This window comes from Notamacropus eugenii, chromosome 1, assembly GCF_028372415.1.
Source record: "Notamacropus eugenii isolate mMacEug1 chromosome 1, mMacEug1.pri_v2, whole genome shotgun sequence".
NCBI classification, from domain to species: Eukaryota; Metazoa; Chordata; class Mammalia; order Diprotodontia; family Macropodidae; genus Notamacropus; species Notamacropus eugenii.
The window spans coordinates 47,221,085-47,236,489 of record NC_092872.1 but is presented as its reverse complement, the minus strand read 5'-3'; the positions used below and the strand labels follow the sequence as shown (position 1 = coordinate 47,236,489).

The 15,405-nt window shown below is 40.8% G+C and overlaps 1 protein-coding gene across 7 annotated transcripts in view; it reads left to right on the top strand.

Annotated features, from left to right (window-relative positions):
* The window catches only part of LOC140497984 (phospholipid-transporting ATPase ABCA3-like), a 296,904-nt gene that overhangs the window by 272,058 nt on the left and 9,441 nt on the right, over positions 1-15,405 (top strand). For 6 of the 7 annotated variants that reach the window (XM_072599356.1, XM_072599345.1, XM_072599336.1 and 3 more), the window contains 5 exons: positions 274-452; positions 3,632-3,763; positions 4,010-4,207; positions 11,383-11,570; positions 13,131-13,187. In XM_072599356.1, coding sequence (XP_072455457.1) covers positions 274-452; positions 3,632-3,763; positions 4,010-4,207; positions 11,383-11,570; positions 13,131-13,187 — 754 coding nt within the window. The remainder of the gene's footprint in view (positions 1-273; positions 453-3,631; positions 3,764-4,009; positions 4,208-11,382; positions 11,571-13,130; positions 13,188-15,405) is intronic. The other variant, XM_072599332.1, reaches the window with a different exon arrangement.

Genomic DNA, 15,405 nt, shown 5'->3' with positions numbered 1-15,405 from the left:
GATTTGGAAGTATTTTGGGTGTGGAATATGACTGTTATATTGGAAGGACCAGTGAAAGCCTTTTGTTGAACTTTAATATTTTCTAAATATTTTCCACGGAGGGAATTTGTTTTAGCCAGGTCAATATTATCCAGATATGGAAGTAACACTTTAGAAAGTGCTTCTTTTTGATGATATATGCTAAAATGAGTTTTTACCTGTACTTTTCTGAAGATAGTAAGTAAAAAACATGGCCAAACAAGGTTTCAGTGAAGTGTCAATGACTCGCTTTAGGCCATAGACTTGCACATCAAGAGAACATCTTCGCGTGGCAATCTCTTGGAATCGGGAAGTACTTGACCTCCATGGCTTTATCCGGCTGTATTTTTCTCATGTTGCTTTTCTTCATTGAGACCAACTTCTTCTGGGAACTGAAAGTCTTTTTCCGTCAGATCTTTGAGAGAGAGAGATTGGTGAGTGGCTTCATACGAAACTCAAGTCAACTGCATGGGGTTTGAATCTTAGCTTTTGACCAGTTCCAGGGGCTGATTTCACGTTTCTTCCTTTAATGAAAGGAATGAAATATACTCTTGGATCACTACATTCTTGGTGAGACCCTTTTGGGGTATATTCCCCACCATGAATTGGCCTCTAGTTTATCTCCCACTTTCATGTATTTGCAAGAGCTCTCTCTCACAGGCCTGAAACACACTTCTCCCCTTCAAGATTCAATTCAGATACTACTTCCTCTATGATTCCTTTCCTAATTCTCTCCACAATCTCACTTGTTAGTGCTCTCCCTTTCTCCTCAAATTATCAGATATTTATTTATGTGGACACATTAGTATTCCCCAAGTAAATATAAGGTTCTTGAGGACGGTTTCATTTTTGCCTTTATATCTCCAGCCAGGACTCCTTTGCTGATTGCTCTTTCCCTTCCTGCCTGCGAAGTGAGCATGTGATCCAGGGCTCTGTCCTAAACTGTGTTGTTTCCCATTTACTCCATGAGATTTCCATCTTCTCTGCTGACTCCAAATATCACCTCTTTGTGAGTGATATTCCCATTCATATCCATCTCTCCCGCTCTGACCTCTTATCTCCCATTTCTAGCTGCCCACAAAACATCTTCATCAAATGAGCTGGCAGGACCTCAGATTCAAAACATCCCAAACAGAGCACACCATCTTCTCTCACCAAACCCTAACCTTTCTCGTAACTTCTGAATTTTTGTTTATGATGTTCCCATTCTTGCAATCACCCAAGGTCCTCACCTCAGAGTTATATTTGACTCTTCCTTCTTCCTCGGGATATCCAATTTTTCATCATGTCCTGTTGTTTCAATATGTGTTGTATGCAGTCTGCTGAGCCCCAGCCCCTGGCACAGTTGGACACAATTTGGGAGGGATCAGCACAAAATCTCTTTACCTCATCGACCCACCCACCCAAGGAACACCTTGGAAGAACATCAATATCTGGTCTGTTCTCTATAACAAAATCTCTCTGCTTCCTCTCATCCAGGAAAACCCTGGGAGAATGATTCTCTGACTCATTTTGCTCTCCTGGAAAGCATCCTCAGACCTTCTGCAATATTCAAGCTAACAAGACAGACAGCAATAGAGAATGACTCATATCCTAATCTATAACAGACAAGAAAACTCTCCCGCTTCCAACAGGGACCTCTCTGCTCTTTGTTGCTTAGACTTGGTAGGGAGCCAAACAATTCCTCCCTGTCAGTAGGCCCTATCTTCCCATAAGGAAAAAACTCTGGGTCACTAGAGATTTTACTCTTCCCCTCAGGTCTTCACAATCTATACAACTCACAATACAAGAAGCAAGATTGCAGCCTCTCTCCCCATCTTACTCACCAGTGACTTCCAAGTCTGCATGACCTACTTCCCTCCTCTTGTTTCACTGTCACCAGCTCCTCAGTGCACATGATTCCCCATAGACAACATATGGATCCCTTCAGGTTGGCATCTCTATCTCCTTTCTCTTTTGTCCACCTGTTCCCTCTTAAAACTGAAAGCAGAACCAGTCTAGTCCATGTGTCTCAAGAGTCACCCATAAATGAGGGGAAGGACATACCTCCATGCTCACTATATAGAATGACCTAGCTTTATGGTACTTTACAGTTTACAAAGTGATCTCCTTACAACAACCCTCTGAGGTAGTTAGTTGATGCTAATGTTGTTATTTTCATTTCACATGTAATAAAACTGAAACTAAGAGAAATTAGGTGACTTGCCCATAGTTACATGACTAGTAAGTGACCAGAGCTAGTTACTGTAAGACACAGAGCTTATAATTCCAGCTATGTAAAAAAAGATTGTAAAACATCATTTCTACCTCTCTCATGTATTGCCTCTTTTTCCTTTTACTCCTATCACCAGAAGCCAAACTTGGGTTTCCTTCTTTCCTGGATTCTCCTAATCTATGTAAATTCACTGATGTGCCAGGTCTAGCCTCTCATCCTCAGCTCTATCCTTTCTACTCTCAACAAAACAAATACAAATACCTTAGTCTAGGACCTGAAGCCCTGCGCAATCTCTACCTTTTGAATTCTTTTCCTTCCTTCAAGGGCTACCTCCTTCATAATGCCTGCCGACCATGATGCCCACAACCTAAACTGATCCCTCTTTCTTCAGATCTTGCATACTGCTCAGCTTGAACTCTTAATCGTATTATAGCTTCTATTCTGGTTATTTTTAGAGATATTTCATTCTCTCTGCTAAATTCCTCCAGGCCAGGGACTGTGTGGTTTTCCATCTTTGTGTTGTTAGGCCCCATCACAAGGCCTTGCTCCATGGGAGACACTTAATAAGTATATGCTACTGCTGTTGGGATCTCAGGTGCCATTCATTGTCCCCTTTGGCTCTGTTTGAAAAACAAGCTATAGCTTCAAGATCTGGGGAGTGGGACAGGAGAAATCTTAGGCTCTTGGCATGTGTTTTCCAAGAAAAGCAGATGTGATTCTGGCATATCAGAGGCCTGAGGCTCTGTGGAAGCAGTCATTCAGCTCACTGGCAAGAGAAAAGGGAATCAGAAAACCCTTTACCTTCATCCTCCTAGGACCTCTGAGCACTGTTAGGCTCTGGCATTCTCTCTCTCAGATTGAATGTACCCAGTGTGAGTGGAAGGATAGCACTGGGATTCACAAAAGTCATGCTATCCCTATAAAGCCATTATTTCCCGTTGTCATCCAAAAGACTGGCAGAACAGGAATTCATTCTTTCTCTTATAGATATGTCTGTCCTCCTGAGGGCAAACTTTCCAAGGGAATAGTTAAGAAAACTATACCTTCTTACACCCTGCTTACTTGATACTCAAGATACTAATAGAGACCTCAGATAGGCTTTCTTTTCCTAAAAGTACACTACTGTATTCCTGACCAAAAACACAACAGGATGCATGGAATGCCACATTAAGTTTCCATTTCCAGAATTTCCTGATCACATTTGAGTTAAATTTCCAATGTCCCTGGTTGCCCTTGGGAAGGCAGGAGTCTGTTTAATTGAAAGGCAGAAAATGCTAAAGACTCAACACATCTGTTATGCCCTCTCATTTCCCTGCCTCTTAGCCACCTCTCTCAACCCTATCTTAAGACAGTCAGATATCTGAAAGGCACTTGTGTCTGTGTTTCATCTCTCTGAAGAAGTCACCAGTACATATCAAGTCATCTTTGATTTTCAAAGACGAAGATGTGGAAAATGAGAGAGAGAAAATCCTGAATTCACTTCCAGAGCTATTGCAGACCACCCCTCTGGTTACTAAAGAACTCACAAAGGTAAAGCCAAATGAATGTCAGGGCTGTCCTGGGCCTTCCCCACTGGAACCATATCAGATATGTAACTGATTGAGGGTGGCTGGTTTCTGGGATCCATAAGGTTGGGGAGAAAGAGCTTGAGCTGAAGGGGAGAGCTCTTCTGCTGGTGCCCCAGGAGGTATGGTGATGGTTCTTACATGAGGATCAATAGCCCTGTTTTTCATGATTCATAGGAAGTCTGTGGGCTTTCTTTTGGATGCTTCATAGATATATAGCCATAGGAAGACTCCTGTCCTCGCTGTGAACAGGATCTCACTCACAGTCCAGAAAAGCGAGTGTTTTGGGCTGCTGGGCTTCAATGGAGCTGGGAAAACCTCCACCTTTAAAATGCTGACTGGGGAAAACTTCATCACATCTGGAGATGCCTTTATCAATGGAAAGAGCATCCTCAAAAACCTCAAAACGGTAAGGTTCTCCCCAGGGCCAAGGGAACACACTTCCCTGAAGGGTGGAAAGGATGACAATCAATGAAGGAGAAGCAATTCTCCTCCTGTAATGAGGTGAAAGACACGGGGATCATTGCTCATCTAGTAATAGAAGTCTGGGAAAAGATGGTACAAAATTAGAATGGTATTGCCCTGAGTGTGAGTGTGAGCACAGGGTGTTTCCTATAGCCTTCTGGAATGTGAAAGCAAGAGTAAGAGTACCCTAAGAGAGGTTCCTTACAAAGAGTTTGTCATAACTAAAGGAACTGAATCCGATTCTGTTTGGGGGAATTGGTATGGAGGGACCTCACAGTTGTCTACAGGATTTCCTCTCACAGTCACTTGTATTCCCAAATCCATTGTTTGTCCAACCTCTTAGTTGAGGCCTTGGAATCCAAAAGACTTGGTCCCCATTGGATGCTGAAAAGGGATGGACAGATCAATGTTTGTGACCAGATGGAGTGTCTCAAGTCTGGTCACTTCAACTCCATTTTGTCTGGCAAATATTTATTAAATGTCTAGCACAAATGAGTGAGTTAAAGAATAAAACATTTTATTGAGTGCAATATGCAAAGCATTGGGAATACAAAGAGAAAAGCAAGACAGTCCCTGCTCTTAAGGAACTCCTGTTTTAATGGGGATGACAACCCATTTGGAAGATTTCAGCTACAAGTAAGATGGAAAGGTTCAGTGATCTCATGGGTGCTACCACCCTGAGTGCAATTACAAAGCAGATGTTAATGCCTCTTCTTTGATGTCATTTCCACTAAGAGAACCATGATGATTTCTGATGCTGAAAGATTTTGCAGCACCAAGGATTTCAATGACAAGAACTTGAGATTCTGCCTACAGCACCTGTAGCAACAGTTTCCAGGCTACATTTCCACAGGGGTTACATCCCAGGATGATAGCTGAGGGCACTGGGATAGAAGCATTGCTATTGCAAAGGCTCTTGGGTTGAGGGCCCTGGACTGTCTCCATTAGGGTCTGAGAAGAGACAATAGTCAAAATGGAGAGGATAGTTTGACTTACCTGGCACATGCTGCCTCCTGTTTCTTCCATGTGCAAGTATGTATGTTTCATATTAGGTGTCCCTATATATTTTCTATAAGCCAGGCACTGCTATAGATACAAAAAATGAAATGGTAGTCCCTGCCTTCCAGTATAATAAAGGAGTATAGTATAATATATATATGACAGTATAAATAGTATAAAATAGTATAATAAAGGAGATTTACACAAATGGAATATAAGTAAAAGGAGAATTCTCAACAAAGTAGTGGGAGATTCAAAAGATCACTTTCAACTAAAAGAATAGGGGACAAGTTCTTGGAAGTACCCCCTGAACTAGCCCTTGAGGGAAGAGAGGGATGGCAGAAGGTAAGGAGGAGAGGAACTTGGAAAAATGGCATGAGCAGAGTCACAGAGATAGGGAGAGAAAGGGACAAGTAAGATCTAACTTGGCTGAAAGAATAGTGTGTAGAAGAAAATGAGATAAGGATGGAAAGGCAAATTGGAGCCAGATAGACTCCTTACTCAGTAGGTGATGCAGAGAAGTCGAGTGTATGAAGACTGAGAAAGACCATTCATTGGATTTGGCGATTAAGAGCTCATTAGTAACTATGAAGATAGCAGCTTCAGTTGACTGGTGCGGCCAGAAGCCAAGGAAAGGAAGTGGAGGCACCTAGCATGGGTGGCCTTCTCAAGGAATTTAGACACAAAATGAAGAAGAGATATGGGCCAGTAGCAAGTAGAGGTGGAAGGATCAAGTGAAGTGTTTTTGAGCATGAGAGAGACATGGGCACATACATAGCAGTAGGGAAGCAACCTACATAACCCACAACACATAAAGTAACCTTCTATATGGTTCTTCTCCAATATACATTACTAGCTCTTCTCTCCTTCTTGCATATGCAGTCAGCACTTGACCAGCTTGCCCTTCCTTTACTACTCTAGGCAAGGTAAAGTGAGGTGGGGGGTTAAAGCTAAACAAAATTTTAAAGTGAAGTTTGTTGCCTCCTCCCCACATCTCTTTCTCTGTACATCTCTTGCCTTTTAGCATTACTTCCCTAGCCCTCAGGACTATGGTATATACATGCCACTTACTCTCACCCAAACCTGACCTCTCCCAAAGTATTTCAGATTTCAAAAGGATCTCTTCTCCTTGCCCTACTCTTCCATCAATATTTTTATTCCCTTACTCCTACATGTTAGAAAAAAAATCTGATCAAATTAATCCATAAGAAGATATAAATGTCTGAGAGCTACATAGCTTTTTAACCTTCTCAGAGATATTTGTTCATTAACCCCAATGAACCTTGTATTGGTGCAGTGTCAGGCAGCAACAATATGTTGGAGCAGGCAACCTGTCCCCTGTCCTTACATCACACCATTTAACTGACTTTGCCCACCTGTGGAGGCAGAAAAATCCACGTTTTAAATCCCTGGATTTCCCCCTCCCCCTCTCTCCCCTTGTCTTTCTCCTTCTCCCTCACCCTCTACTGGAAAAGGGAGACAAAGCAATTCAACCCCTTTCATCTGAACTAGCCAAAGGAAAGAGGAATAAGCACACTGAGAGAGTTGAATACAGAAGCACTTTGCACTCAATAGGGAAATTGGAAGGAAAGGGGAAAAAGAAGAAAGTACATAGAAGAGGGAAGGTAGTTAAAGAGAAAGATTAGTCCTAAGCAAAACAAACTCTAAGAATGTATAAAATATTTATAACTTTTTTGAAGTGGCAAAAGTCAGGAATTTGAGAAGATATGCATCCTCTCTATCTCTTGTTTGGTCATAAACTCTTCCTTCATTCATAGGTCTGACAGGTAAAATTTTCCATGCTCCCTTACTTTGCTTGTGATATCACTAATCATGTGCTCACTTTGACCTGATCTTGGTATACAGTGTAAGATGTTGGTCTATGCCTAGTTTCTACTAAACTGTTTTCTAGTTTTCCCAGCAGTTTTTGTCAAATAGTTAATTCTTGCCCTAAAAGCTTGGATCTTTGAGGTTATCAAACACTAGATTACTATAGTCGTTCTGTATATTTTATACTTAACTTATTCCACTGATTAACCATACTGTTTCTTAGCCAGTTCCTGATTGTTTTGATGATTGCCACTTTGCAATAGTTTGAATATTTATACTGCTAATCCCTCTTCTTTCCCTTCTTTTTTCATTGATTCTCTAGATATTTTTGACCTTTTGATCTCCCAGATGAATTTTGTTATTTATAGCTCTATAAAATAATTCTTTAGTAGTTTGATATAGCACTGAGTAAGTAAATTAACATAAGTAGAATCATCATTTTTTTGTTATATTGGCTTAGCTTACTCATGAGCCTTTAATATCTCTTTAGTTGTTTAGATCTGTCTTTAGTTGTGTGAAAAATGTTTTGCAATTATGTTCATACAGTTCCTGGGTTTGTCTGGTAGACTCACAAATATTTTATGCTGTCCATAATTATTTTAAATGGACTTTCTCTTCCTATCTTTTCTTGATGATTTTTGTTAGTAATATATAAAAATGCTGATGATTTATGTGAGTTTATTTTATATCCTGAAACTTTACTCAAGTTGTTCATTGTTTCAACTAGCTAAGGATACTATCATATTATCTACAAAAAGTGATTGTTTTATTTTCTCATCACCTATCTTATTCCTTCAGTTTCTTTTTCTTGTCTTATTACTACAGCTAAAATTTCTAGTATAATAGTATATAATAATGGTGATAACAAACATCCCTTGCCTCACTCCTGATCTTACTGGGAAGGTTTCTAGTTTAACCCCATTACAGATAATGCTCATTCTTGGTTTTAGATGGTTGCAGCTTATCATTTTTAGAAAACCTCTATTTATTCCTATGCTTTCTAGTGTTTTTAATAAGAATGGGCGTTATATCTTGTCAAAAACTTTTTATGCATCTACTGATGTAATCATATGGTTTTTGTTGTTCTTGTTAATGGTATGGCCAATCATGCTGATAGTTTTCCCAATATTGAAGCAGTCCTGCATTCCTGGCATAAATCCCACCTCATTATAGTGCATGATTGTTGTGATATATTGCTGTAATCTCCTTGCTAATATTCATTTAAAATTTTTGCATTGATATTCATTAGGGAAATTGCTTCCATATTTTTCTTTCTCTGTTTTTACTTTCCTTGGTTTAGGTATCAAAAACCATAGAAGTAATTTGGTAGAACTTTTTTTTTCCTTTCAGATAGTTTATATGGTATTAGAATTAATTGTTCTTTAAATGTTTGGTCACACTTATTTGTAACTTTCTGGTCCTGGGGATTTTTTCCAGGGAGCTCATTTATGGTTTGTTCAGTTTCTTTTTATCTATTTTATTGTTCCCCCCCCCCATAAAACCAACTTCTAGTTTTATTTATTAGTTCAATGTTTTTTTACTTTAAATATTAATCTCCCTTTTTATTTTCAGAATTTATATTTTGGTATTTAATTAGAGATTTTTAATTTGTACTTTTTCTAGTTTTTTTAATTGTATACCCAACTCATTGATCCGTTCTTTCTCTTTTTATTAATATAAACATTTAAAGATACAAATTTCCCCTTACACACTGCTTTGACTGCATCCCACAAATTTTGCTATGTTGTCTCAATCATTGTCATTTGTTCTTTGACCTACTTATTCTTTAGGATTTGATTTTTTAGTTCGCAAATAATTTTTATTCTATGTTTCTAAGGCCTCTAAGGCAATTTTTATTGCATCATGGTTTGAAAGGCGTACATGTGATATTTCTGCTTTTCTGCATTGCTCATTATGTTTTTATGCCCTAATACATGGTCATTTTTTTGTGAAGGTGCTATAATCAAGTGATAAAAAGATATATCCCTTTGTATTCCCATTCAGTTTTCTCCAGAGGTCTATCATATTTAACTTCCCTAAAATTCTATTCATGTCCTTAACTTCTTTCTGACTTATAGTTAGATTTATCTAGTTCTGAGAGGGAAAATTTGAGGCCCTTCATGAGTATAGTTTTACTGTCTCTTTCTTCCTATAACTCATTTAACTTCTCCTTTAAAAATTTGGATACTCTGCCATTTGGTACATATATATCTGGTATTGATATTACTTCATTGTCCATGATACCTTTTAGGAAAATGTAGTTTCCCCGATTATCTCTTTTAATGAGGTCCATTTTTGCTTTTTCTTTGTCTGAGATCATGATTTCTACCCCTATAATAGTTTTTTTTATTATCAAGGGTTTTTGTTTTGCTCATTTTTCTAGTCTATTTCTTCACTTTAAACTTTATGTTAAAATTGGGCTCTGCTCATCGGCACTGTGTCAAACTTCTTGCTTTTTTTGCATTGCTATTTTCAGAGCTAGTTCCAGAGGTCTGTAAGTTTTCAATGTTTCCAAGGTCATGGTACCCTGGGAGAGGTACTCTCCTAGTGTCCTAGTCTGCAACTCCAGTCTTAATGCAGAGTCCCTGTTCCCCTGCAACCACAAATGCTAGTGTTCCTCCTTATCCTGGAACTACAACCAGGGCCCTTATTCCCTTGTGACCAACCACAAACATTCCTCTTTGCCCTGGAACTGTGACTCAGAATTGCATATTGGCAATCAGGTTGACAAACAGTACCTGGTCCTGTGCCCAGCGTCAGCTCAGCATCCCCTGTAATCTCTTTCTGACCAGCTGTCCAATCCCCTTACTGTCTCTGGACTGAGGCTGCTGCTGCTACCACCCACAAGGCCAGTCCCTAGTGTTGCTGCATGTACTCCAGCCCCTAAACCAGCATGAGACCTGTCCTACCAACTTCCTAAGTTGTCTTAGACTGAAAAAATGTCTCACCCTGACTTTTGTTGACTGTGCCTCTGCAGAATTTGATATGACACATGATTTTAAAGTTGTTTGAAAGGGAATGTTCAGAGAATCTGCCGTGTTTGGTGCCTCTACACCTCCACCATTGCCATCTCCCAAGTCACATCCCACCAAGTGTTTGTGATACCTCTAATGTTGTTTCCCTCTGGAGAAGGCCATGAATATTGTTCCTTGCTTGCTTTTCTGAGCACTACTAAGCATTTCTTCCTATGTGGTACTTACTTCCAAATCATACCTTTCATAGCTCTGGTTTTAGCAATTTTATCTGAGCGTTTTTCTCTCTTCCATTCCAATTCAGATTGGACCCCTCTTGCTAATGCTGGTCAAGATAAATCAGGTCAACAAGTATTTGTGGAATACCTACTATGTGCTCTGGCACTGTGCTAAGTGCTAGATGATCATTGAGATAGGACTTGAGAGAATAGAAGAGCCTCCACAGAGGTGAGGGAAGAGTGGATCTTTCTAGACATGGGAGAAAGTGTAAGGAAAGGCATAGATATGGGAACATGATAAGAACAAAGGGGGCAGAAAGTTTTATCAGACTGTAGACTAATAAGGGAAGTAAGATGAAATAAAGCTGGAAAAGTATATGAGAAACAGGAAAAGTTGTCTATATTTTATTTGGTATTTGGGAACGAGTGGCCTTTTTTTTTTTTTTAAGCAAAAGACTGACATGATGTGAGTGCTTCATTAGAAAGTTTACTCAGGTAGCTATGTGACAGATAGATGGGGAAGGGGGTAGAAGAGGGCAGGAATACCATGTAGAAAATTGGCATAATGAGGTGAGAAGGAAACAGGACCTAAAAATCTTTTGTGGATCCTCCTAGAACAGGCTTATATACGTTGATATAAAACTTGCTCCCCTTGGTCTTGATAAAGCTGTTAAGTTTTATATGCTCTTATAAGAAATGAGTGCTAACAAAATACCAAATACCTTCTTCCTTCAACACACACACACACACACACACACGCACGCACGCACTCACTCACGCACACACACACCTTGAAAGCTCCATTCTACAATAATTCTCATCCCTTCTCTTATCCATTGGCCATGACTGTTCTCTAGGGATGCTACCACCAATGGGCCCCAGCAGGCTCCCAGGGGAGAACATTCACAACTTTGGCAGCAACAGAAAGCCCTGACCTGAGCACTGGAAGGAATTGTCTTCCCAAGCAAAGGCCTTGACCAAAATGACTGAATCCTTTGCCTTATCAGGTTCTAGAGCATAAGTGATCATATAAGGTTTTCACGTCAGGTACTGCTAGCCAGCCTGCTTTACCTCTCCTGAAGACTCTTCTCTCCTTGTAGTTACGGGGACAAGTCGGCTACTGTCCTCAGTTCGATGCCCTGCTGGACTACATGACAGGACGGGAAATTTTAACCATGTATGCCCGGATATGGGGCATTCCTGAGAACCAAATCAAAATTCATGTGAAAAACATGATACGGAAGCTGCTCCTGGACACCCATGCAGACAGACTTGTCAGAAACTACAGGTGAGACATTAGACTTTGGCAGTCTCTTCCCTTCCTGTAACCATTACATCACAATATAGCAGAATGCCTTTTTCTCAGCCATAACTCAGTGAACATAGGAGCCTTCTCAATATCAGGAATGGGATATGACCATACTGTCCATGCAAGACTGGCCTCAGAGATAAAAGACGAGTGACCATTTTGCATCTTGAGGAATAGGATTGTTGCAAGGAGCGTCTGATTATTTGACCTAGTCAGATTATCATTCCATAAAGGATATTCTGATTGGCTCCTGCTAGCCCTGATCCTGTGGCTATGCCCCAGGAGACAGAGGAGGGCTCGGCAGCGTTGCCCATTCCTCAGCTTCGTGGGAGTGTCAAAGGAACTCCCTGACCTGCTGTTCCCTATTACATGAGGCAGTGACTATAACATTAACCAACAAGCCTAGGGCTTAGATGACAGCAGTCTTAATAACAGAGGCTGCCCTGAAGCATTTATGTACAGTGCCATAGGTCACAGAATCTAAGAGCTGGAAGTAATCTCATTCCAAGCTTGATACCTATTCCAGAATCCATCCAAAAAAGAATCCTCTCTACATTTCCAACCTCCAGGGAAAGTGAACTCACTAGCCCTTGTGGCAACTCATTCCAGTCTTGGACAGTTCTCACTGTTAGGATGTTTTTCCTTACATCAAGCCTGAACCTGCCTTCTTAATTTCCTCTCCTGGCTGCTAGATCTGTCCTCAGGGGCTAAGCAAAATCAATTGAATTCTTCTTTCACATGGCAGCCTTTTAAATACTTAAAGCGTGATCCTTCCATTTTGGGAAATTTTCTCTTCTTCAGGCTAAATGGCCCAAGTTCCTTCAGTTGATCCTTTGTCATGGTTTCTAGCCCTCTTAACACTGTTGCTGCCCTCCTTTGATCATGCTATGGTTTGTCACTGTCTTCCCAAAACATGACACTTAGAACTGAACAGAATACTCCTGATGTAGTCTGACTGTGGCAAGTTAGAGTAATCCTTTCCTATTCCTTGGTCTGGACCTTGTACTTTGACTTGTGCAGTCTATATAAACATTCGGTTTTTTTGTTTTGTTTTGTTTGCATATAACATTCTTGACTTGTTTTGAGTTAGCAGGCCACCAGAAGTTCCAGATACTTCTTGACCAATCCTCTGGCCATTCTTCCCCAATCCCGTACATATGAAGCTGGCTACTTGAACCTAAGTGTGGAATTCAGAGAATTCTTACTGCACGTTGAGAGACAAAACTATCACCCTCAAACGTGCATGGGGCACAGTAAGGAAAAGTCCTAGGATCACAGGGTTATAGAGATAGTTGGTGAAGCAGTAGCTTGAGCGCTAGACCCGGAGTCAGGCCTCAGACATTTACTAGCTGTGTGACCTTGAGCATGTCACTTAATTTCTGTTTCTCTTAATTTCCTCAGCTGTTAAATGGGGATAATAAAAGCAACTACACCCCAGGTTTGTTATGAGGATCAAATAAGATAATATTTCGAACACACTTGGCATGGTGTTTGGCACATGGTAGATGCTCTATAAATGCTTATTCTCTTTCCTTGTAGATTCAGAGCTGGACAGAACCTTATAAACCCATTGAGTCCAACCTCTTCCTTTGAGGGGTATGTGATTTGCCCAAGTTCTCACCAGTTTCAAGTAGCTGAAGTGGAATTTGTACCCAGATCCTCTGATGCCCAATCTAGCACACTTTCCATTATCAAATAAAGCATTTGCCACAGTGCCTGGCATATATGGGCTGTGCACATTATATTATTATGATGCCACTGTGCCTCTTATATCGACCAAAATGAAATCCGCATGCATCCCAGAAATATTAAAAATGAAGGTTAATGAAATAGCCTGAATTCAGCACAAGTTATACTGGCGGAACAGGACCAGATAAGCTAGCTCAGATTTTCTAGAACCAGGACAGTTGCAGACAGGCAAAGAAAGATGAATTAGGCGATCACAGTTAGTCATCCAGCATTTATTAAGTACCAACTATGTGCTAGGTACTAAACTAAGTGCTGATGATACAAAGAAAGGCAAAAGATAGTCCCTGCCCTTGAGAAGTAGAGGTCCTCAGTAGGGCAGCATTACTATGTCTAGCCACTTGTTGATGTCCTGGCCAAGAGAGTCACCAGGCAGGAAGACGATCACATATTAACCACCACCTCTTCTAAGAGGGGCATGATAGAACCCTTCCTAACCTAGCCAAGCAATATCTACATGCTTCTCCGTGGCTCACCTGTTCCTGATGCTCGAAATTAAACGTCTAAACTACCATATGTTGTATTGGAGCATACCGTATATTGGAGGTCCTACTTTATGTTGTTTTTCTTGACCCCAGCAAATCCTGTCGGTGGTAGTCAATGCAATCAATGGGCAAGCAAACCACTCTGTTGTGAACCTGTAAATCAGGAGACCAAGCCCCAAGTAAGGAAGTATCACAAAGCCCTTAACTTGAATATAAATCCCCTGTGACACTGAGGAGCCACTGATTGGCATGCCATAATTGAGCTACTGCATGCATGGCATGGAACAGACATACAAAGCATTCAGCTCTAGAACCTACAAAACCACCAACCAATTCCTACCTCCCGTACCCTAGAGTGATTTAGAGAGCTCTCTCTCTCTCTCTCTCTCTCTCTCTCTCTCTCTCTCTCTCTCTCTCTCTCTCTCTCTCTCTCTCTCTCTCCTCTCTCTCTCTCTCTCTCTCTCTCTCTCTCCCTCTCCCTCTCCCTCTCTCTCTCTCTCTCTCTCTCACACACACACACACACACACACACACACACACACACACACACACACACACACACACACATGCCCTAGTGCCATTCCAGCCAGTCATATCTTCTTGTGGAGCAGTCCTGAAGGTCTAGTTGCTGCTGATTCCTTTTCAAGAGCTCTCAAGAGGTGGGGTCTCAGGTGAGTTGACATTTACTTGCTGTGTGAGCCTGGGCAGATCACTTAGCTTGTATCAGCTTCAGTTTCCTAATCTGTAAAATTGGGATCATAATGCTTTGTGTAATACCTACTCCCAAGTGTTATGAGGATCAAATGAGATAATGTGTGAAACACATCTGCAAACTTGAAAGTTCTATAAAATTGTTAGTGGTCGTAGTAAAACCTGCTCTTTGCTCATACCCCCAACTCCCATTCACACTGGCAGCTCTAGGATGTCCTCTGAGGATCACTGCCTTGCTGAAGTCAGTAGCCAATATTTCTCCGTTACCAGGAGTCAGAATGTTTTAATCTACTACTATCTTCATGTGACTGTCCACATCCACAGAGAGATACTTTCTCTGTTGTTGACCACTGCTACCACCTCTGGTGGATTCTGTTACCAGCATGGGCTGCCGGTGGGACCTTTGATGGTCATTCTGACGTTTTGAAGTTTACAGTGTTGTAACTTTGTCAGTTCTGTCTCTGGAGATTCAGTTGTCTAAGATCAGGAAAGAAGAAACAGAAACATCATATGCCCACAGACAGATGCCTGGTAGCCACCTGACATCTCAAAACATTCTTGCCTCACTCACCAGCAAGAAAGGAAAGACTGAGAGTTCAGTCAGTCCCCTCAGTTCTGACTCGGCATCTCCAAAATCATTGATTTATTTGGCTCTGTAGCCAATTAAAAAATCATTTCACCATCACATCATAATTACCTCATCACATTTCCCAAAAACAACAATAGATACCACCAGTAATACTCTCTGCACGTGCTTCTCCCCATGACAGAGACAAGCCGAGAGTCTGAAAGTCACATGCTGAGTTTATTGTATTTAACCAAGAAAGTTGTAATAGAGATTTGTAATAGAGACACTTGTTCAAAAGCAAGTA